This window comes from Lemur catta, chromosome 12 (assembly GCF_020740605.2).
Source record: "Lemur catta isolate mLemCat1 chromosome 12, mLemCat1.pri, whole genome shotgun sequence".
In the NCBI taxonomy this organism is placed as follows: domain Eukaryota; kingdom Metazoa; phylum Chordata; class Mammalia; order Primates; family Lemuridae; genus Lemur; species Lemur catta.
Genome location: NC_059139.1, coordinates 23,594,866 through 23,620,104, shown reverse-complemented (window position 1 = coordinate 23,620,104; position 25,239 = coordinate 23,594,866). Strand labels below are relative to the sequence as shown.

Genomic DNA, 25,239 nt, shown 5'->3' with positions numbered 1-25,239 from the left:
TGGTTATTTAATAAATTCACTTTTGTAGCCTATGGCACTCTCCTGACCATCAGATGGTGGTATACTGATACATCAGCATTGGCTGCCAATCTTCAGTAATACGAATATATGTCTTTATTATACTATTTTGTTCTTACATCAGTGCTGTGAAGTATTGGGTAGTTGATATTACCTTCAACTTAAAGACAAAAAAACTGAGCTCAGATTACATAATTTATTTTTTGTGAACTAAAACTCCACATTGTTAATCAGATTATACACTTAAACCTGGTTAGCCCTCTTGACATATATTGCTAGTTCTTAGAGATAAAAGTAAATATGAATTAAAACAAATCTATCACCTCTACTTAGAAAAATAATTTGAGTGCATGTTCTACCAAAACTGAAAGTCTGCCTAATAGACACATTATTATGAATGTATAGTATTTTACAGTAATGATAACCTAAGAGACTGTATAAAACTTAGATTTTTAAGAGATTAGGACAAAGAAGATTAAACATTAAGAGGAATAAAGAACTACTTATTCTTTAATCACAGTGTCTTCAAATGACAACTAATCTGACTATGACAGTAAGTGCTGCTGGTATAAAATATGCTTACCTGAACTGGATGAATAAGACCTTGATTTAGAGTCAATGCAATGACATTTAGGGCAAAATGGCGTACACTTGACTGGGTGTGAAAAAACGCCTCAAGCACCTGTTTGAGGTAAAGCTGCATGATGGAACTACTCATCCCTGAGGAAACATCACCCATTTCTTTTAAGTCTTCCTGTTTTGCAACTTTCTTCCCTACAAAAGGAAGCAAATGATAAACATGTATCAAGAGCATGTATATTAACTTTATTACATATTCCCAAATTAGGCCACAGCCAAAACCACAAAATATTGTAGCTAGTATTCTACCTCAATGTTTCTTAATATTTTTTTTTTTTGTCTGTCAGAGGCCCCTTAGAACCTGATGAGAACTATAATCCCTCTCCTGCCTCAAAATATGTTAATGTTTACAGACATATAAAATTTCACAACTATTTTAGGGAGTTTAAGAATACTCTAAAGCCTAGCTATGGACCTCACCATAAGGACTCATATACAATTCTTTCAACAGAAAAGGAAATTTAGATATTTGGTTTAAAGACACGAATTTTACAGTAGCATAACTACAGCTGTACTGTGAAATTTAAAAATATATTTTCACTTACAGTCTCTATCTGCCTGCTGCATACGTGTATCCTCTTCTTGTAGGTAGGTCTGGAGGTTTTTTAACACTTGTATTTTTAAATTTACTGAGGAGTTCTTATCAGACAAAATATTATTATATAGATTCTTTACTTCTTGCTCGAACATTAGACTTGGATGCTGAATAAAGGCAAATCCTAAGGAAGAGGAAAAAAAATCTCTTCATATATTCATATTAAAATTAAATATAACACTAAATGAAAATGTTAATAATTATATAAAGAGCTCCTAATTCCAAAAAATTAAAACTTGAAATGACTGGAAGAATATGCTAGTGGCCTTACCTAGAGAAGTATTAGAGCAGGTACTTCTTTCCCCATCAATTAAAAACAAGAAATTGCATTTCAAAGGAGAATTTCACACAAGAGGAAACCTTGAGGAGGGAGCAGGGCCTAGTGGCTAGGGGAGTGGATTAGGAGTCAGGAGTCTTGGGTTCTATTCCTGGCTCCACCACTGACTTGTAGGGTGACCTTAGGTGAGTCACATAATCTCTTTGTGCCTCAATTCTCCATCTGTAAAATGGGGATAATAATATTTACCACCCACCTACCTCAAAGGGATGTTTTTAGGATTTAAGAAGTAATGTCTGCAAACATTTTTCAGATCCCTAGCAGAAGGTGCTACATTGACATTATTTTTAAAAAAAATACTAAAATATATTCACTTAATGAAACAGAATAATTCTAAAACCAGAGCCAAAAATTTCTTCCATTTCTTTCTCACATGGCATTATAGTAAGGCCACAATGCTGAATTCTATAACCGCTGGTTAATAAATAGCAATATAACATTATTATCCATGCTTATTTGAATATAATGCTCCCTTATTTGAGAAAAAATGAACATCTCTGATGATAGCAAGTATTACTGACACCAAACAACAAACAAAGTACAGGGTGATCAGATAACTAGCCCAAGGTCCCTCAGGATAACTATGGCCCAGGCAAGATGTGTTTTATTAACTGGTATAGAGGCACTATTTCCTGGATAGTGCTGCTTCTTTAAGTTAAACTTCATTTATTTATTCTCTGAATTAGCTGTAACACTATTAGTTTTGTGACTCCATATTACTTATGCCTAGACTGAATATTTAAAGGTACACATTGGCTTAAATGACATCTGATTTTTTACTATATGTGCTCTAAGTAATTTTCTGAAAGGGATGGAGGAAGAATAAGGTAATAAGATTTAAATTTATTTAGAGACATCATAAACATGATTTAATGAGATTTGGGCAACTTAGAATCTGTTATTACTCATTTTTATTCCATAGACTGTAATACAAACAACTCCCCATGCATATCAATTAAATTATAAACCTTGATAATGCTAACAAAATAAAATTTCCAAATAAATTATTAATCTTAGCTGTACATATAGAGTCATCCCTCGGTATCTGTCGGGGATTGATTCCAGGACCTCCTGGGGATACAAAAATCTGTGAATGCTCAAGTCCCTACATAAAATGATGTAGTATTTGCATATAGCCTATGCACATCCTCCTGTATACTTTAAATCATCTCTGGATTACTTACAATACCCAATACAATGTAAATGCTATGCAAATAGTTGTTATATTATATTGTTTAGGTAATAATGACCAGAAGAATAATCTATACATGGTCAGTACAGATCTAATTTTTTTTCTGAATATTTTCAATCCTTGGTTACTCGAATCCGCAGATGGGAAACCCAGGGATATGGAGGGCCAACTGTATTTGTACGAAACAAATACCAACAACAAAAATCAAAACCCAGATTGTTCTTAAATATTTTTTTAAGTGCATTCAATGCAGATACTTTAACGCTATTCTCCTCCTATTACCCCATACTCTAATTATAAGCCATATAGCCCTAACCATCTACAAAACATGTTTTTATTACATCAACGCTTCCTAGAAAAATAATATGGAAAAGGTACATATCCAAACTGTTCCTTCTGGGTTCGTTACCATTTGCTTCTATATACATAAAAGTCTGTGGAGACTGCTCATTGTTTTAACTAGAAGTGGCAGCTGCATGTAGTGATAAAGCTTTGCAATGAAAAAGAACAATTAAAAAATATGCAAACAGGGCCGGGCATGGTGGCTCATCCCTGTAATCCCAGCAGTTTGGGAGGCCAAGGCAGGAGGATCACTTGAGCCCAGGGAGTTTGAGTTCATCCTGGGCAACACAGTGTGACTCCATCTCTACAAAAAATAAAATAATTAGACAGGTATGGTGGCATGTGCCTATAGCTCCAGCTACTCGGGAGGCTTGAGCCAGGAGGATTTTTTAAGCCTGGGAACTGAAGGTTGCAGTGAGCTGTGACCATGTCATTGTACTCCCGTTTGGATAACAGAGTGAGACCTTGTCTCACATTAAAAAAAAAAGGCAAACAGAACAGTCTTCTTCCTCATCATCTTTCTTTATCAGAGTACTTTAATAAGTATTAAGATATTCTGAAGTAGGGATAAGACCGTTATCTCTATTTTACTAATGAAGAAACTAATGAACAGAGAATTTAAATGATTTGCTCAAGGTTACCTAGGAGGTCACTAAGAATGGATCCCAGGTGTTTTAATCCCTAATGCTACATGGGCCAGATCCTACTGCTAGTAGAAATACATTTAAATAAATCAACAATTTAGACTCAAAATATTTAAAAACTTGCTCCACATATCAAACAGCTAAAAACTATAAAGAAACTTAGACTTAACTTACCTAGACCAATGATAGCTTTTGTTTGTACTTCTTCATCTGAATGTTTTGTAAAATACATTAATAGTTCAAGTACTTTATCCTTTATGTTAACCTAAGGGGGAAAAAACCACATGAAAGTATTCAAGAAGAGTAATTTAGATAAATTTTCAAGTATAAAGGAAAAAAATTACCTAAAGGCAAATAATGAGAATTTCCATATGTGAACTTTACTAAAAAATAAGTCACCAATTCCATTTATTTTAGAACAGTGGCATTTAAAGTACCAGTTTGTGGCAAAGCAGCTTGCATCAAAATGTAAATCAATGTACTGCTCCCTTCATTGGGAAAAAAAAGAAAGTCAGCTGTTGATCTCAACAGTGTGCCTACTGTTACAAAGCTGATATAACTTGTCACAGAAACTTTGTATCTTATCATACACCAGTAATAGTTCATGGATCAGAGGCCAGTCCAAGGATCAGGCTGTGAGTAACAATTTTCAGAATTCTAACTGAAGTAGCCACCTTTAACACTGTCTTCATCCCAGATTATTACAGTCATTCTCAGCTCACACAGTTTTACGTTTCACAGCATTCCAAGTAATATTATAATCTTTACCTTACTGTTGCCTTTAAAATCTTCCATATCAAAATCAAAATGTCGACATAGTGCTCCAACAGTGAAAAGAGATCTAAGAAGTGCTGGTTTGTTTGTTAGAAGAGAAGTGTTATTTGGGTCCTCTTGGTGCTGACTTTTTAATTTTGAAATGGCACCTAATAAAGATAAGTTATACTTACAATAAACCCTTCATTTTTAAATTACTATGTTCAAATAATTACTACTAATGAATCACAATTTTTACTAACTGTTTTAAGTATTAAACATGTCTAGAATTATCAGGGCACTCTTTAGAGCCTAAAAGAACTAATGTAAGAAAAAATATTTAAATTTTACTTTATATAACAGGCAGAAAATTTACCAATTTTTACTTATGAGGAGGTAAATTTCTGAAGTAATCATAGTGGATTCTTTTTTTTTTTTTTTTTTTTGAGACAGAGTCTCACTCTGTTGCCCGGGCTACAGTGCCGTGGCATCAGCCTAGCTCACAGCAACCTCAAACTCCTGGGCTCAAGCAATCCTACTGCCTCAGCCTCCCAGTAGCTGGGACTACAGGCATGCGGCACCATGCCCAGCTAATTTTTTTCTATATATTTTTAGTTGTCCGGTTAATTTCTTTCTATTTTTTTTAGCAGAGACAGGGTCTCGCTCTTGCTCAGGCTGGTCTTGAACTCCTGAGCTCAAACGATCCGTCTTGGCCTCCCAGAGTGTTAGGATTATAGGCGTGAGCCACTGCGCCCGGCCCATAGTGGATTCTTAAGGGAATATTGAAGATACTAGAAAATATTGCATCTGAGAGTGGATCATGAAGGACAATCACACCTCTTATAATTTCCTTAATTCTAGCCTTGTATCAGGTTTGTTTAAAATGAGCTGGATACACTGCAGAACCTAGCAGAATAATAATTTTAAAGTTCAGGCACTGAACTTACCATAGTATCTATTGAAACAGGCCCACACAAATTTAAAATTTTGTGTCACTTTATTTACAACGGCCCCAAGACAGCTCACACAATGTTGTACTACCTAAAAGATACAGAAAATGTTATCATTTAGGTAAAAGTTAAAGGTAAAAACACACTATTTTAAAAATTTAGCTTCTTACAAATATTTACTTAAAAATATAATAATATATAGGAACTTAATTCTGACATATAATATTTTACAAGTTATCATTTGCAAATTATATACTAATCAATATAGAAATGGTAAACTGAATGCTTACAGTCATGCCATATTTGATGATAAGCTTCATTAGATCTTCTTCAATAGTGGCAAGGAAAGTTTCACTTGGATGTTCCATCAGTGGTACAACTAGCTCCAGGATTTTTGCAACGTTGCAGATAACCATGAAATCATTTTGTGTCTGTAAGAATAAAATCAGTGCTCTATGAATACCCAAAACCTGAAAAGAAACCCTATGTACAGTTTTATGTATTTGTGGTGGGGTATAATTCATGTAAAGTTTCATCTTAAAAAAAGTCGACTAGGTAAGAGCTTTTTTTAAGGTATGGAAGAAAAAGCACCACATACAGTATCAGGAATCTGGATTCTAGCTCTGCCACTACCATGTGATCTTGGAGTCAATCAAAATGCTAGTTCCTTTTTTCCCCCTAAAATGTAACACAATTCAATTCTTTAAAAAAGGATTTATATATTAACACTATTGTACAAAGACTGGTACAGTTCTTACAATTAATACTTTTCAAGCTGGGGTATGTTAACCCAGTAGTTCTCAAATGGGGGTGAGTTTGCTGCATCCTCTCCCCGTCCAGGGGTATGTGGCAGTATCTGGAGACATTTCTGGTTGTCCTAATGGCACTCAGGGCAGGGGGTGCTACTGGCTTCTAGTGGGCACACATCAGGGATGCTACTGAACAACCCTGTTGCCAGAACAGTCCCCGAACAACAAAGAATAATCTGGTCCTAACTGTCAATAGTGCTGAGGCTGAGAAACCCTACGGTAAACTTTTTAATGATAGATAAAAATGTAGAACCCCAGATCTGGACATAAGGCTTCTTTATTTTAAATTTAAACACATTTTTAATTAAAAAAACTAAGCATGTTGTAAAAAAAAAAAAAAAAAAAAAGAGGTAGAGTATTTAAAAAGATCAAAAGGTACCAAAAGATTTACAATAAAAAGTCTCTTTCCCACCCATTCTCCAGCCACCCAGTTCATCTTGCCAAAGACAACCAAAGTTACTGTTCTTATTTGTGGAGTAAAGCTTCCAATGTATGTTTTTAATCTAGTCAGGCTACCACTCCTCATTGTTAGCAATGGATTACTGAAACTTATTTGGACTTTTTGAGCATATTATCTCACAGGTTAAGAACTTTCCCACCTCACAGCCATCCTTCCTTTTAGGATCCCTAGAGGATTAAAAATAAAAAAAACTGAATACTTCTTTCTAAACAGCTTAGAAATCCTGTCATTTCTTGCCATCTCCTATTTTTAATCCCTTTAAGCAATACGACTTGAATTAAAGTGGGTCTAGGGATAGGAGAGTTTTTGTTGGGTAAGGGATGAATTCATTTGAGAACCACTGCTAACATTTTACTTAAGAAAAAAATGTAGCAGCATTTTCTGAAACTTCTTTCTAACATATTGGCCTGGAAAATCAAGTAAAAGAAATATCTTAAATCCCAAAAGAAAAATTTAAAAAAAAAGATGGAAATCATGAAGGAAAAGAGCAGTAAAAATATAATACTAAGAAGAAATATTTGAAATGAACATAATGTAAGATGGTTTAATATCTAAAATATTTAAATTATTTGAAGAGTTTTCAAAAACTGAAAAAAAGCCCCATAATTCAAAAGGAAAATGGGCAAATGATATGAAAATGATATGAATAGTCAATTCATAAAAAATCAAGTCCAACTAGTCTATATCATGACAAAATGCTCAACTTTCTTGGAAGTCAGGGAAAGAAACTGAAGCAATGATTATTCCTTTCCACCTGTTAGACTGGCAAAGAGTACAAAAATAATGACACTGATTGTCATATACAGCTTTTCAAAAAGGCTATATAAAACGTAACCACCAGCAATCTGGCAAGATCTATTCAAAATCAAAATCAAAATAATCATTCTCTCAACCAAGCAAGTCCATTTCTAAGACTCTGTCCCAACAAAGTAAAAGCACCAGTAGTACTTAAAGGTATATAAATAGGAAAGTTTATTAAGAAATTACTTGTAGTGGTGATCAATAGGAAACAATGTAAATACCTGCCAAATAGGAAAATGATTAAATAAATCATAGGACATCCATAAAGTGAATATGTAGCCATTTAAAAGAAAGAATTGGATATATACCAGGTCATGTGTGATTAATAGATAGGCCTAACAGGTATTATATAACATAATTTGATTTTTAAAAAACCTGGGCAACCATTTATATATGTTTGTGTGTCCAGAATTATAGAATCATGGATAAAGAATATAAGAATACTCCAGGTTGTTTACTCTGAAAGGAGAATAAATAAAGATGAGGATAGAATAGAAAAACAAAACCAAAAAACATTAAAAATGTTTGAGATGTATGAGATGGGTCTTATTTACATGACACTTTATATGTGTTTACATACAGACACAAAAATATGCAAAGTGTTCTAAAAGTGATCTTGCTTTCAGAAAATACTGGCTCAAAATCACACAAGGACTATTTATACAGGTTACATTATGGTCCAGATTCTACTAGCAGACAGATACGGGGCTGAATTCTAACTTTGGGACTGGTTAGCTATATGCCATTGGGCCAGTTACTTATATTCTCTAAGCTTTAGTTTCCTTATCTGAAACTGAAATAATAATAGTTCCTACCTCACAGAGGAAATGAAATAATGCATGTAAAATTCGTCACAGTCCCTGGTACTGTACTCAATAAATATTAGTTATTATTGGCCACAGATTACATATTAACCAATTTATCTCTGGATCTAATACAAGCCCTAAAGACAGAATTAGCATCTCAGAAGTAACATATGTTGTTTTTAAGTATTTTTAATCCCTTGCTATACTCCTCAGTTCTTAAAGTTTTCTCAGGAAGTCCCGAGGTTTTCACCAGAATTTGTAATTTAGATCACCAAAAAACTTACCACATCAGCAAAACAAATGTAGTAAACAGTTAAAATGAGCTCCTTAGGAACATTAGGAACACAGTATGTGAAAAACCATTTACATTTGTAACTTCTTAGAGTATTTTAAAATTTAACATCTGTAACAAACCACTTTACTATGCATATGTGTGTGTATATATATATATATATATATATATATATATGTTTTTTTTTTTTTTTTCTTTTGAGACAGAGTCTCACTATGTTGCCCGGGCTAGAGTGAGTGCCATGGCATCAGCCTAGCTCACAGTAACCTCAAACTCCCGGGCTTAAGCGATCCTACTGCCTCAGCCTCCCGAGTAGCTGGGACTACAGGCATGTGCTACCATGCCCGGCTAATTTTTTGTATATATATTTTAGTTGGCCAGATAATTTCTTTCTATTTTTAGTAGAGACGGGGTCTCGCTTTTGCTCAGGCTGGTCTTGAACTCCTGACCTCGAGCGATCCACCCACCTCAGCCTCCCAGAGTGCGAGGATTACAGGCGTGAGCCACCGCGCCCGGCCAACTATGCTTATATATATATTTTTAAATCTTACTTTATTTGCTGGATTACTTTACTCAAGGAATGTTTTATTTAATTTTCATATTCTGTTTTATGAAAACATAAAACAGCCTAACATCTCTGGTATGATATTAGATTTTCCATATTCAATATATTGCTCTATTATAAAAATAAATAAAATAAAATACATTTATAACATATTATAAATGACAAATGAAAAGTAAATTCAGAATCCAAAAGATAGTAAATTTCTCAAAGACAGCAACTTAGCTTCATTCACCTTGGAGGTCTTCACAATAGTTAGAACATTTATTAAGCATTTACTGAAGGTATGGCTTGAGGAGTTTACAAAGAAATGGAGTCTGAACCTTATTTATAATATATCGGAAAACTGATGTTTGTAGATAATATGCTACAAATATTAGAACATATGTATTTGAATAAATGACACAGCTGATCTGTCAGTGAGAATGTGGTTGACACGTGAATTTTAAATTTAAAACACTTAATATATGCTTTATGTAAGAAGAAAAATAAGACAGCTCTATACTTACACTACATTTAGTGGTAAGGTAAGGTTGCATAGTCATGGCATGTTTAACCATCAGCTGGGGTCTTATTTTGCTGAATAAGAACAAAGTGGTTATACAAGCTACCAGTCTTCCAGAATTCACACCTTTATTGTCAGAGTCTAGAAAGACAAAGAGAAACAAAACACTAAAATATGACAAGGCAGTGGAAATTATTCAGAATGTTATTTAAATTACTAAATATTATCCCCTGAATAGATTCGGTATAGGCCTCCATATAACAGATTAGTATTTGTGATACTAGACTTTCTATATTTCATTTTTTCTTTGTTATAGAAATTCATATACTGAAGACAAAACAAAGAGGCCATGGTATAGAAGGCAAATTTTACACTAGGAGGTATAGGACTGAAGTTAAAAGTAAAATGGAAGTTGGGAAGTTTAGGGATGGGCTTTTAGGAATAAATGTGGTGTTGGTTATATCTAAAAATTAATGGAAGTGAATATAGGAAAGAAAGTTAGCAATTTAGCTGAGGTGATAGTGTATTTAAAGGTACTTGGAAAAAAGAGATGTTGCTGTGGTAGAAGAATTAAAAAATGGGAATGACAAACAGAAGTTGGACCAATGCTATATCAGAAAGTCAAACAAAATGCTGTTCTAGTGGGAGGACAATGTTGCTAGTTAGGAGACACACTGATTCTTAGGAAACAAATTAAGTTTTAGAGGGGACTGGCAACTTTTTAACATTAAGGGATACCAGTATCACCCCTAAATTCTAGAACGGGGAAAAATAGGGGAAACAGAACAAGGAGATAAAAAGAAAAAAGAGGTACACATGGAAAATGAAAAAAAAAATTAAAAAAATTGCAGAAAAAATATAAAGGATATCAGCAATTTCTTTATGTGTCACAAATGGTACCTCTGTTAGAGGCTACTGGCCCCCATTTCTGGAGAATGACCAAGGCTGACTGTTGTTTCTCATTAATGTGCATTAGGAGATGGAAAGTAATGTTAGTCTTGAGTGCTTTAAGCAATTGGTATCAATTTTTATATTTTTATTATTTATTTATAATTGATTAAAACTTTCAGATTTGTGACTGGTACAGAATATGATAGATATTATAAATAATATTAGGAATGTGATACAAATCTTTTAAAAACATTTTTGTAATAGCTAAAACTTCATTTTGAGAGAAAATTTTATATGATTTAAGAGATATCAGTTTTCTGGTAAGTGCTTTTAGCTAAATACATATTATCTCCTGGGCTTACTTTTATTCTTGTTCAACACGACATCTAAAATTATATACTATTGAAAGACAGCTGGAAGAGATGAGGCCTATGCTTTTATTATACTGCTCTAAATAATCTTATTCAATCTTAATCTAGAAACATAATCTAGGATGCAATATCAAATAGATATCTATATAACAAAAACAAATTTCATTTAAAGGTGAAGTAGTTAATGTATTAGGCAAGCAGAGCCAGAGGCAAAAATGATAAATATGCCCAAAGTATTTTAAAATATCTTATAAAATCAACTAAAGACCAATATATAAAATGTCTTACCAGCTAGAGATTCCTCATATTTAAGAATGTGCTCAACTAGGTTATCAACAAGTTGAGTACAAGCTTTCTTCACAGGTTTATATGAGGAATCCTCTTCGGACTTCAACAACTATATATGTATATATATAAAAAAAAAAAATCCCAGTATAATTATTCATTAGGCAATAATAATATAAACACATTAGATGTGTCCATAAGTAATATCCTGTTAAATTTGTCATTAACATTTAATACTCAAAGTGCAAATTAATGAAACAAAAATATATGACATGCTTAAAAATATCTTATAAACCAGTAATTTATAAATACTTTCAAACGATTTTAGTAAGAAATATTTAAACTGCTATAAGACCTGACTCAGAATATCAGAGATATAGAAAAGGTGATCTTCCTTTTTCTCCCTTACTCCAACCAGAAACAAAGCATATGACTCAATATTAGTTGAATTATTTTAAAGAATAATTGTAACTGTAACTGTATTTGAATTGCACCTTAAAATTTACAATTATAAAACAAAAGGGTAGATTTCTTCTCTGCATTATCGTTTCTGAAATCATTAAAGATGCTAGAAAAGTGTTATGAATAATGAGATGGGGATAGAGATCATTCTAACTATAACCAAAATCAATTCAATCTTTCATAATCATAGGTCAATGGAAAAGTCATTTAAGGTATACCTGTTTTGCTAATAAAATCAGCTAATATAATTCTGGGGACATTAAAGGAATCAAATGTGCATTTGACTTCTGTGAAGAGTTCCAGTGTTGTCAAATATAACATTCAGCAATAATGAAAATATTCTATATCTATATCCATGAGTCACATGTGGCTATTAAGCACTTGAAATGTGGCGAATATGACTGAGGAGTTTAAAATTTAAAATCCAAATTCATTTAAAATTTAAAAAATGCATAAGACTAGAAATGAATGGCACTACAAGATGCATGAGTAATTAAAACGATGGAGAGCTACCAGAATAACAGAACACACACACTGCCCCTTCCTCTAATTTCAAGAAATAAATCAAATAAAGCAGACAGCTTCAACTTACTAAGTTGCAACTCGGAACTGAAAATTCACCTTGTCCCACTCCATAATTCACTTCCTTAAGCAGCTATTGATATTACATTCTATCTAGCTTGGTCTCTCTTAGGCAGGAGTAGAAAACTATCCTCTCATCCCTGGTTTTTCTTTTTGCTCTCTCAGACTTCAGGTACACAAAAAAAATTAATCATAAATTCTGATTCATGACATACCATCACCACTGGTATATATTCTTTTAATGTATTTATAAATAATGATGTACTATGAACCCAACTCAAGAACATTTCCAATCACTTAAACTTCTGATGTGCTCTCTTCCCTTAACCCATCTTCCTGTTGCACTCTTAAGATAATGACTATCAGAAATTGTATGATCTCCTTGCATAAAAATTTGTCTAAGCTGTAGACTATTCATAGTTTTGATTTTCCACTTTTTAGAAAGGTAGCATAGTTGATGTAGTCTTCTGAGACTTGCTTTTTCACTCAACATTATGTCACTAACTGTAATCCAGGTTGTTGCATGTAGCTGTATTTTATGCATTTTCACTGCTGTATAACAGTTCATTGTGTGTCTATAATATAACTCACTTATTCATTCTTCTGTAGATAGATTAATTCTAATTTTGAGGGTACAGTGAGCATTTCTGTGTATGTGTCCTGATGCATACACACTTGAAGTGGAACTGCTGGGTCATTTCTATGAACGTTCAACTTCACAAGATAATGCTTTTAATAAGGTAATTTTATGAGATAATTGTTTTGAAAGTGGTTGTAATACTTTCTCAATTAGCAATCTTGAGAGATACTATTATATTTGATCCATCTTTTTTCTATAATTTGCTATTGTCTGACTTCTCAATTTTTGCCACTCAAATGCTGCAAAATATGGTCTTGATTTGTATTTCTCATATTATTAATGAAGTCGAACACATTACAGGCCACATGTGTTATTTCCTCTATGAACTTCCTATTCATGAATTTTACCTGTTTACCTACTGGGACTCAACTTATGTTGGTTTGTAGGAAAGGAGTTTTTTTTTTTTTTTTTTTGAGACGGAGTCTCACTGCAACCTCAAACTCCTGGGCTCAAGTGATCTTCCTGTATCGGCCTCCTAAGTAGCTGGGACTAAAGGTGCGTACCACCATGTCCAGCTAATTTTTCTATTTTTTGTAGAGACAGGGTCTCACTCTTGCTCAGGCTGGGCTCGAATTCCTGAGCTAAAGTAATCCTCCTGCCTCAGCCTCCCAGAGTGCTTGGATTACAGGCGTGAGCCACCACACCCTGCCGAGAGTAGTTCTTCATTAACATTCTCAATCTTAATGTGTTGGTTATATGTGTGTTTAATATCTTTTCCCAGTTTGTAACTTGTGTTTTCACTTTCTTTAAGATGTCTTTTGATTTATAAACATTTGTCAATCTTTTCAGGTTAATTATTTTTGAAAGTTCTTTAAGAAATCCCTCTCTACACAAAGGTCAAGAATATATTCACCTATATTTTCTTCTAAAAGTTTTAAAGTTTTCCTTTAACACACATGGAGTTGACTTTTGAGTTGAAGTAGGAATCAACTTTTTAAAAAATTTCCTTATGGATAGCCAGTTGATTCAACCGCATTTACTAAAAAGTCTATCTTTTCTCCATAAAAAGAAGTTGCAGTGCCACTTCTGTTTTACAGCAAGCATATTCTATCTGTGAGGCCCATTTTGTGGGCTCTCTATACTATTCCACTGGTCTATTTTGTATTGGTCTATTTATTACTTCTCTGTCTTAATTATCATATCTGTAAAAATAAATCCCAATATTTTTTAAGGCAAGTCAGTGCTCCTGCTTTCTCAGAAGTAGTTTAGTTATTTTTAGCTTTTGATTTTCCATATATGTTTTACAATCACCTTGACCTATTTGACAAATATTTTTTGTTCTTGATTTTGAAGAGATCTCTTTTAAGAGTTTCCCATTTTGAATGATTTTCATTTTTTATAGTTGGTTTTGTCAGATTAAGGAATATGCATTTTACCCTTATTTAGGTTATCATTCAAGCGACTACATTTTATAAAAAAAGTTTTTCATGTATCCTCTGAAATGATTATTTCTCCTACTTTAATGTTAATCATTCATACACATACCAGCCATATACTCATGATGTATATATAATTAATCAAAGTGAATAAAATTTTTAATATTATAATTTAGTTTGCTCATTTAAAATATCTTTTTAAAAAATTCATTCATTCATTTATTTTTTTTAGAGACAGGGTCTTGTTCTGTTAACCAGAATGGAATGCAGTGGCATTATCATAGTTCACTGTAACCCTGAATTCCTGGGCTCAAGCAATCCTCCTGCCTCAACCTCCCCAAATAGTGAGGACTACAGGTGTGCACCACCAGACTCAGCCAATTTTTTTGTTTTTCATTTTTGTAGATACAGAGGTCTCACTATGTTGCCTAGACTGGTCATGAGAACTCCTGGCTTCAAGTGATCCTCCTGCCTTGGCTGTCCCAAGTGCTGGGATTACAGGTATGAGCCACTGTCCCCAGCCTAAAAAATATCTTTTAAAGGCACCAACATCCCCAGTAATATAGGTACTTTTAAAAAAATACTTCTTTAAAAATTTTGGTATGAAAATTTAAGCATACAAAAAGGTTGAAAAAATTTTACCATGAATACCCTCTACCCACCATCATTTTACTCTACTGGGATGAATACATACACACAAATATGCACATATACATATATGCATATGTATTTGTATACATAACACACCTCTATCCATTTTGCTTTTGCTGTATTTCAAAGTAAATTAGAGATATCAGTATACTCCCCCCTTTTTAAAAAATGGACATGCAATGAAATGTACAAATCTTTTACATATTTGTTTAGTTTTCTCAAATGCATTCACCATTGTAACTCAAATCCCTATCAAGACATAGAACAGTGATTCTCAATCTTTGAATTGCATCAGAATCATCTGGAGAGATTATTAAAATATAGAATGATGAGCCTCACCCTTAGAGCGACTGATTCATTCAGTCTGGGGGTACGGCCTGAGAATTTGCATATTTAATAAATCCCTAGGTAATGCTGATAACTTTCAGAACTACTGATATAGACCATTACTATCACCCCTGAAAGTTTCTTCATTTTCTTTCCCAGTCAATCCCCAGTCCCTTGCAACCACTCTTCTGATTTTGTCCAATACAAAATAGTTTTGCCTCTCCTAGAACTTTGTATAAATGGAATAATAATCTGTACTCTTCTGAGTAAAGCTTCTTTGACTTTGCATTAATGTTTTCTTTTTTTTTTTTTTTTTGAGACAGAGTCTCACTCTGTTGCCTGGGCTAGAGGGAGTGCCGTGGCGTCAGCCTAGCTCACAGCAACCTCAAACTCCTGGGCTCGAGCAATCCTCCTGCCTCAGCCTCCTGAGTAGCTGGGACTACAGGCATGTACCGCCATGTCCGGCTAATTTTTTCTATATATACATATGTTTTTAGCTGTCTGTATAATTTCTTTTCTATTTTTAGTAGAGACGGGGTCTCGCTCTTGCTCAGGCTGGTCTCGAACTTCTGAGCTCAAACAATCCGCTTGCCTTGGCCTCCCAGAGTGCTAGGATTACAGGCGTGAGCCACCACACCCGGCTGCATTAATGTTTTTATTATTCATTATGTAGCTGTAGGTATGATAGTCTGTCCTGTTTTGGTATGGAGTACTATTAAGTCATATGGAATTATCAGTTTGTTTATCCATTCACTGGTTGATGGAGATAGAGTTTCTGATTGTAAACTTCAAGAAGGAGATCTTGATTTGGATTACAAAGGCTAAGAATAGATGACATATGGGTTACTCTCAATTTTTTTTCCATTGCCTGTATTTTCCTAATAAACCAAAAAAGGGCCAGTCTTAGACTACAAGCAATTACAATGAAATGGTGTTGTAAAATCAATTCAATTTTTGTATACCTATCATAGGGCTATGACAGTGATTTTTGAAGGCTATTATATGGAGCTTCTTAGGAAGGTAGTTAAGTTTATAGTAGTGTTTTAAACTAATTGGAGTATTTTTAGAAATAAAAAGTGTGAGGACCTTCATGATAGAAGTTATTCTTCTACATACTACTGAAAAATGATAATAAACTATGAATTCAGGCCAGGCGCAGTGGCTCACGCCTATAATCCTAGCCCTCTGGGAGGCCGAGGGGAGTGGATCTCTCGAGGTCAGGAGTTCGAGACCAGCCTGAGCAAGACCCTGTCTCTACTAAAAATAGAAATAAATTATCTGGACAACTAAAAATATATATAGAAAAAATTAGCCAGGCATGGTGGCGCATGCCTGTAGTCCCAGCTACTCGGGAGACTGAGGCAGTAGGATCACTTAAGCCCAGGAGTTTGAGGTTGCTGTGAGCTAGGCTGACGCCACGGCACTCACTCTAGCCCAGGCAACAAAGTGAGACTCTGTCTCAAAAACAAACAAACAAACAAAACTATGAATTCATTAAAGGAAATGACAGCTTTATACATTTAAAAAGGATATACTAATGCAATTATTTAGTCAATGGACACAGTTTGGTGTATGTATGAATTTGAAGCTATTTCTTGTAGGACTTCAAATTTCCCTAGGAAAACATATTCAATGAATGAGGAGTCAGTGATCTACAAAGAACCCAACCCAAAAATAAAAATTAGAAATATCTGAAATTGGACTGAAGGCAATGCATGTATGTGCTCATGTCAAAACACTAGTTATTCTAGATTCAAAAATTTCCAATAACTCCAGCAGCCCATTCTCTACATCCTTCCTAGCTCATCTTAAAATTTATGTATATGTATTATAATTGTTAGGAATGGTTATATCTCTTTCACATGTATTTACATAAGTATTTTTGTACTTTATTTCTTTTACGAAACCAAACTGCTAGTATAAGGAACTATATCACAAAGTCAGGATGTCATTGGTGAACTAAATTGTTGGGAAAAAGTAAGTTAGAAAGCATAGGATAGGGCACATGAATTTAATGAACAATAAATAAATAAATAAATAAACATGACTAGAGTGTAAAGATACAAAGAATGTTAAGAGGGAAACTATCACTGTTAGGAGATTATAAATGTGGTCATCTCTCTGCTGTTTCTAACTTGCCAATAATACACAGGAATATTATTTTAGATTCTTTTTAGTCATCCTAAATAATGACATTTCTGATAGCTATACTTAATTCTTAATCATTTATTATAATTATTAGATGAAATATGTGGTTTAGAACCTTTTTAGAAATTATTATGATATCCCCTATGGAATGGCTGACATAAACTTAACTAAGGTGGTAAATAATGTTCTACAATATAGAGGTAATTATTTGGTTTAGGAAGGAAATGATGCCAAATATATCATGTAAAAATATGAAATGAAAGATGATTTATGAAGAGAGTCTAACATTATAGATGATAACACAGGCAAACACTGTGAAGGTATTTAAAAAAAAGACATCTTAAAACTTTAAAAACAGTAACATACTACAACACATCACTATACCTGAATGGCTAAAGTTTTAAAAGACTGATATACCAAGAATGGTGGGGATGTGGAGCAACTGGAACCTTCATACACTGCTGGTAGAAATGCAAAATGGTCTGGCCATTTTGGAAAAACAGTTCGGCAGTTTCTCACTCACCATATGACCCAGCAATCATATTCCTAGGAATTTACCCAAGAGAAATGAAAACACACATCCACAAAAAAACTTGTACACAAAAATTTATAGCATTATTCTTAATAGCCCTAAACTAGAAACAACCCAAAGGTCCATAAATTGGTGAGTGATAAAAAACTGTGATATGTCCATACTACCGAAACTACTTAGCAATAAAAAGGAACAAAATTTTAGTATACTAGCCACACAGATGAATCTCAACAACATTCTGCTAAGTAAAGTAAGTCAAACATAAAAGACTACATACTGTATGATTCCATTGATATGAAATTCTAGAAAAGGTACAATGATAGTAACAGAAAGTAGATCAATGGTCTTCTAGGGTCAAGGGGAGAGGATCAACTGCAAAAATACATGAATAAGCTTTTTAGGGTGTTAGCCTATATCTTGATTGTGCTGGAGCTTACATGACTGTATTTAACTACTAAAATTCATCAAACTGTACACCTAAAATTAACGAATATTTTTGCATGCACATTATGCCTCAATAAAAAAAGTTCGTTTCTTGTTAAAAATATCACTATTAGTTTATTACTAAAAATATTGTCAAAAACTGCTAAATAGAAACATATGAAACTAACTGGATAAAAAGTTGACATCACCAAACAGAAAAAGTTATTGTAAGACAGATTTTTAATGTGATATTTCTAGTGAGCTATAACTAAAAAGAAATGCAAAGAAATCCTAAACTGTATTCAGCAATCTTACTGTTCATAAAGTAGGGCAAAGCAAATAAACATGTTAATTTCTTCAAGAACCAAGATCTTTAGCCTGAAGAAAAAAAAAAAATCAAAAAGTAAAATCCTGTCTCTTAAATTTGGATTAAAAATATCAACATAGGCCGGGCACTGTGGCTCACACCTGTAATCCTAGCACTTTCATGAGGCCAAGGCACGAGGATCACTTGAGGTCAGGAGTTTGAGACCAGCCTGAGCAAGAGCGAGGCCCCATCTCTGCAAAAAATAGAAAAATTAGGCAAGTGTGGTGGTGCACGTCTGTAGTCCCAGCTACTTGGGAGGCTGAGGCAGGAGGATCACTTTAGCCCAGGAGTGTTAGGTTGCAGTAAACTATGATGACGCCACTGCACCACTCTATCCCGGCCAACAAAGCGAGACCCTGTCTCCAAAAAAAAAATCGATATAAAACCTTGACTGATTTATTTTCTCTTTCTAAAAAGTACATATTTCTAGCTTTATCTTCTGAAGGGGTCCAAAGTTAGAATAATTAACAATAAATATCCACGGCACAAAGATTGCTCCAACTAAACAGAGTTAGGGCTCTTTAGAAAAATGGCTAATTTCAGGTTTGGGGCAGAAAATGTACAAGGTGATTCTGGGGTAGATGGATAGCCAGAAAGTATTCAGACTATAAAAGATTAATAGGGTTATATCAAAAGGATACATGACCAACTTGAGTTTCAAAAAGAATCATGATTACAATAAATTAAAACATATAAACATCAATTAGTTCACATTGACACTAAGAAATAAACTCATTGGTCACTGAAGTTGACAGGAAAAGTCATTTGAAAATTGTGAAAAATTCTGAAAATTGATAAGTAATAAAAAAGAATCAAGTATCTTCCTTGCCTTTCCTATACAAACTGTATTTTGTAACCAAACAGTTCACAGTACCCAAACTGTATGGGAAAAAAATTTCAAATTTAAAAAATTCCTCTTTAAAGAAGAACCCTAGCTAACTAATACTGAAGGACTAAAAGGATGAGAAAAATCACCATTTCATAACTTCTAATGAAGGTAATGGATCTAGGTAATGATCATATAAACCAACACTGAAAGACTTTTGAATAGATGCATCAGACTGATGACACCTAAACTCAAAGATCAGTTACTGAAAATGAGACCGGATGTGTGCTTCCTGATGTGATGCAATAATATTCAATATCACCTATGAAGTATTGTGTTCTCTACCCTAAAAATTAAACTTCTGTCTTATTGAGCCGTTAGATCTAAGAGATTATAGGATAAATGGTAAATAGAGGAACAACTTAAATGACACCAGAAGGAAGAGATCTAAGAAATCCAGAACATGGGACATTCTGCAGGAAAACACATAAGTGGCATGAGAAAAGGGAGGTGGGGGCCAGCTATTGTAAGAGACTTAAGAGCTATATGAACCAAAGCAACTGTTAACTATAAAGATACATTTTTGAGAGAGTCAAGAAAATGTAAACATTGAATAGGTATTACATATTAGGGAATAATGTATTATTATTTATTTCATATAGATGATAATGATATTCTGGCTTTTTAAAAAAGTCATTATTTGTTAGAGACAGATGCTAAAGATGATATAAAGCCTGGGATTTGTTTTAAAATTATTACACTAAAAAAACAAAAAAACAAACAAAACAAACAAAGAAAAACCAAAATCAAAAAAACACTAAGATGGAGGAGGACAGATAAAACAAGACTAGGAAAACAGTGATAATTTTTGAAGGTGGGTGATGGATATTTCTATTTGAAAATTTCTCAAATAAAAAACTTTAAAAAATTCAAAGGGAGATAAACATTTCCATTTATGAAACTTACAAACACTGGTTGTGGTTTGATTCTATACTACTATAGGAAATTCTATGTATAAAATGCCAAATAATGTAATTATGTATTTAAATGTAATCTATATATCTACAGATCTCATATCTATTATTTAGATGAAAGGGATAGGAAAAAAAATAATTATCTGAAGGAAGGGAAGACAGAATTTTAATTAGTGATTCAGAAAACTTACTTTTGAAACAGGCAATAGGACAATCAATTAAACAGGGAAAATAACAAATACATTCAGCCTAACATATTGAAATATATTTTCCCTACCAAAAGAATCAAAAAAGTTATTTTATTTTTAAATCATAAAGTCTACGAAGAACCGACCTTTAAAATTTCATGCTACCAGGAGTCAAAATAACACTCACATTTTGAAGGAGTTGTTCAAACCAGTCATATCCAGTATCTCTGCATGCTGCAACCTAAGGGGAAAAAAGGTGATGAAACTATCAAAGTTAGAAATTAATTAAAAAACCAGAATAGGCTGGGCGCAGTGGCTCACGCCAGTAATCCTAGCCCTCTGGGAGGCCGAGGGGAGTGGATCGCTCGAGGTCAGGAGTTTGAGACCAGTCTGAGCGAGACCCTATCTCTACTAAAAATAAAAATAAATTATCTGGACAACTAAAAAATATATATAGAAAAAAAAGTTAGCCGGGCATGGTGGCATGTGCCTGTAGTCCCAGCTACACGGGAGGCTGAGGCAGTAGGATCGCTTAAGCCCAGGAGTTTGAGGTTGCTGTGAGCTAGGCTGACGCCACGGCACTCCCTCCAGCCCAGGCAACAAAGTGAGATTCTGTCTCAAAAAAAAAAAAAAAAAAAAAAAAAAAACCAGAATAAAATATACTTTTGTTATGCTTTATCCCGAAGCATATTTCTGAATTTTCTCAATTAAAGTTTATTTTTAAAGTAAATGATCTTTTTCAGTAACCTAAACAATTACCAATGTTACAGAATTTTATTCTAAAAATATCTTGAAAAACACTAAAGAAATTAATTTAATGTACTGAAGTTTAATATGGTAGTACATTTTGAGCAATAACTTGAATCATACTCTGTCAGATAAACCTGTAAGGCCTAAAACATTAAAAAATTTCTTATATTCAAAACATGAAAAGTATTCTGGGTCAAAAAAATTTATAGCTTATTCATAAAATAAATGAAATGAAACTAATCTAAATTCATATTTTCTGAAAAAGACAGGAATTACTATCTCTTTGTAGCTTGCTACCTTTGGGATATTGTCTCTATTCTTCCACTCCTCCTCTCTCTCCCTGTTTTCAATTGTTGGAGGAATAGGACAATCTCAGTATCAGTGCTTACATCAACGAAAGCCAAGAAGTTGGGCTATGTGGAAACATCAACCTCATGTTACTTGCATCCCTTGAGTATCTCCAGAAATATAAAGTAAATGAAGCAGTGCTAAATGTCATGATTAATCAAATATCTCATCATTGGCTCTTCCTTCATAAGACAGGGTAGGCCTCAACTAGGTTTGTACCCATAGTGACCACACACTTGTTCCAGTCCTTCTTACCACATCTGTGATGTTTAAAATTTTCCTTGTCATTGCTTCTTTGTCATTGTGTGGAGTTGGAGTAAACCAGAGTTTCTGGAATGTTTCATTTACTAATTTCTAGAGGAAAGAAAAAATTTCAAATTAACTAACTCGCTACAACAAATATGGCAAATTTACAACCCCACATTCTCATTAAGGCCCAACACAAAGCTATAAATAACAACTCAAAACACAAGTTGCTGGGAATTTTTTGACACGATCACCAATTAATTTCTCAAATTTATGATTTTTTCAATTTGGAAAAGATTTAAAATAATTTGAATGGGCGATACTATGCTTAGCTTACAACTTCTGCGTACTATATATTCAAATGTTTTTGATTAAACTAAAACATGTTTTTACTGCTTTTGAGGAAGTAGTTATTATGATGTTTGCTAAACTTAAAAAAAGAGATCATATATATGATTACATATATATGTAAATTTACTAATGAATTTAAGACTAAACTTAAAATTTTCTTATTTTTAATTTTTATGGATACAGATTAGTTGTACTATTTATGGGGTATATGTGAAATTTTGATACAAGTGTACAATGTGTAATGATCAAATCAGGGTAATTGGGATATCCATCACCTCAAGCATTTATCATTTCCTCATATTAAAAACACTGTAATCCCACTGCAATTCTAGTTATTTTGAAATATACAACAAATTATTGTTAACTGTAGTCACCCTATTGTACACTAGATCTTACTCCTTCTATCTAACTGTATTTTTATACCCATTAATGAACTCCTCTTAATCCCCCCACCCAACCCTTGCAAACTACCCCACTCTCTATCTTTATGAGGTCCATTTTTTTTTTTAGCTCCCACATATAAGTGAAAACATGTGATATTTACCTTTCTGTGCCTGGCTTATTTCACTTAACATAATGAAAGAAGGTATTTATTTACTCATTTAGAAAACCAAACACATAACATTTGAAAATCAAAATAATTTTAATTTGGTGAGAAAACTTTGGATATAATGCAATCTCTACAATGAATTAAATTAATATTATAATTGCTGAACTGGTTGGGAAAGATCAGATTTTATTAATCAATACAAAATCTAGAAATAAAGTATCAAAGTACGTGTTTTTCTCAAGTTTATAAACTAAAAATATTGATTCATTTGGAAAGTTTTTATATATATTTAAATCAAAGTTTAGATGCAACAGATTATTTCAATTACTTAAACACTAATGAAAAATAAATTTAGAGTAGTTGATGTTTCATCTTACCTTAATGCCCTCTTCATCATTGACTCTGCGAATCATTTTTACGCACATTTCTGTAATTTTTGGAAATGTTGGTTGTTCAATACAGATATCTCTTAGAATCTTTATTACCCTTTTCCTGACACTGATACCAGTATCCTAAAAACAGAAAGGTATTTTTAAATAAAAGTTGAGATGCCTCAGGTATATGAAATTAGAAAATAACTATCCATAAGTAGTGTATTCACTATTTGTTAACATGATGAACATGGTCTACATATTTGCTCTTTACATGCTCTTTCTTATTGCTGCTATAAATGATTATTTTATTGTATTGTTTTTACTTTTAAAATATGATATCCAAGACATGGAAATATGCACTACAGTTTAGCCCTAGACACAAGATTAAAGTATAAGCTTGCCAGAATTAAAAAATAAACATAAACGTTTTAGAATAGCATCTAGCACTTAAATAGCATATGAAGTATCATCTATAAAGTAGACAATAAAAATGTTTAACCTGATTCCAATCAAACATATTGTACTATCTTATGGTTTCTAAGAAATATAAGAAACAAATTAAATTAAACAAAGCCATGGGGAAATAATAAAACTGACCCGGTCTTTTTAATCAGTCACTGTCATGGGAATGAATGTGTAAAAAAGAGTAAGAGAATAGCATTCAATTTTAAGACATGGCCCCCAAATGCAATATGTTATCTTTGATTGGATTCTGATTCTTTTTTTTTTTTTTTTGAGACAGAGTCTCACTCTGTTGCCTGGGCTAGAGTGCTGTGGAGTCAGCCTAGCTCACAGCAACCTCAAACTCCTGGGCTCAAGCAATCCTTCTGCCTAAGCCTCCCGAGTAGCTGGGACTACAGGCATGCGCCACCATGCCTGGCTAATTTTTTCTATATATTTTAAGTTGTCCAGATAATTTCTTTCTATTTTTTTAGTAGAGACAGGGTCTCGCTCTTGCTCAGGCTGATCTCGAACTCCTGAGCTCAAACGATCCGCCTGGCTCGGCCTCCCAGAGTGCTAGGATTACAGGCCTGAGCCACCGCATCCGGCCTGGATTCTGATTCTTAAACAAAAAAAAAGACAGAAAAAGACATTTTGGGGACAACTGGAGGATCTGAATGTGAACTGGTTCTTAGATGATATCAGGGAGTGTTAACGTGATTGGGTGAGATAATGGTTTTGTTTATATAGGAGAGTATTCCTTTTTGGTGATACAAGCTGAAGTATTCACGAGAAAAGTAGCAAAACGTTTGTAATTTAAATGTAAAGAATTTAGCAGAAAAGTACAGAAGAAATATGGAGGTGGGTACATGGGTGTTCATTGTACTATTTCCCTTTAACTTAACAAATTTTCATATTAAAGAACTTTAAAAATAAAAAGCATCAGGTACTTAGCATGCAAAATTATTAATGTCCATTACGTGGTTTAGCAATTCTGAAAACACTTGAGGATTTTTTGCTAGGTTTAACTTGGTCAGAGTTCATTAAATATTTGGGAATCCTGTTGATTCTATCCCTCACTCTTCAAATGACTGAAACATTAAAAAGGAAAAAAAATTCTTCCACACTTTCCTTATTTGTTTTTCAACCAAAATTTATACCTAGTTGAAACTAAAAATTACTCTATAACTCTCAGCCACACAATATTCTGATATTAGGCTAAAAGTGACAAGCTCTTTTCATTGCAGGAATACCTAATCTTGTGCACTAATCATCTATGTTGAGTTCTGCAAGAAGTCAATACACTTGCAATGGGCAGTGTGGAGATTCCACAGATATTTCCTAATGCCAGTGCTTCCTTTTATTTTTCAGGAAAATGCTTTAGGCCCAGGGAATACCATGACACACAAGAAAAGAGTATTTTAGAACAGT

At 33.4% G+C, this 25,239-nt stretch overlaps 1 protein-coding gene across 5 annotated transcripts in view; it reads right to left on the bottom strand.

Annotated features, from left to right (window-relative positions):
* Window positions 1-25,239, bottom strand: part of NIPBL (NIPBL cohesin loading factor) — a 185,999-nt gene that overhangs the window by 13,941 nt on the left and 146,819 nt on the right. For all 5 annotated transcript variants that reach the window (XM_045566302.1, XM_045566304.1, XM_045566303.1 and 2 more), the window contains 11 exons: window positions 23,371-23,505; window positions 22,102-22,200; window positions 20,936-20,989; window positions 11,256-11,364; window positions 9,710-9,846; window positions 5,761-5,901; window positions 5,468-5,561; window positions 4,536-4,690; window positions 3,942-4,032; window positions 1,203-1,376; window positions 602-792 (listed from right to left, as the gene is read on the bottom strand). In XM_045566302.1, coding sequence (XP_045422258.1) covers window positions 602-792; window positions 1,203-1,376; window positions 3,942-4,032; window positions 4,536-4,690; window positions 5,468-5,561; window positions 5,761-5,901; window positions 9,710-9,846; window positions 11,256-11,364; window positions 20,936-20,989; window positions 22,102-22,200; window positions 23,371-23,505 — 1,380 coding nt within the window. The remainder of the gene's footprint in view (window positions 1-601; window positions 793-1,202; window positions 1,377-3,941; window positions 4,033-4,535; window positions 4,691-5,467; window positions 5,562-5,760; window positions 5,902-9,709; window positions 9,847-11,255; window positions 11,365-20,935; window positions 20,990-22,101; window positions 22,201-23,370; window positions 23,506-25,239) is intronic.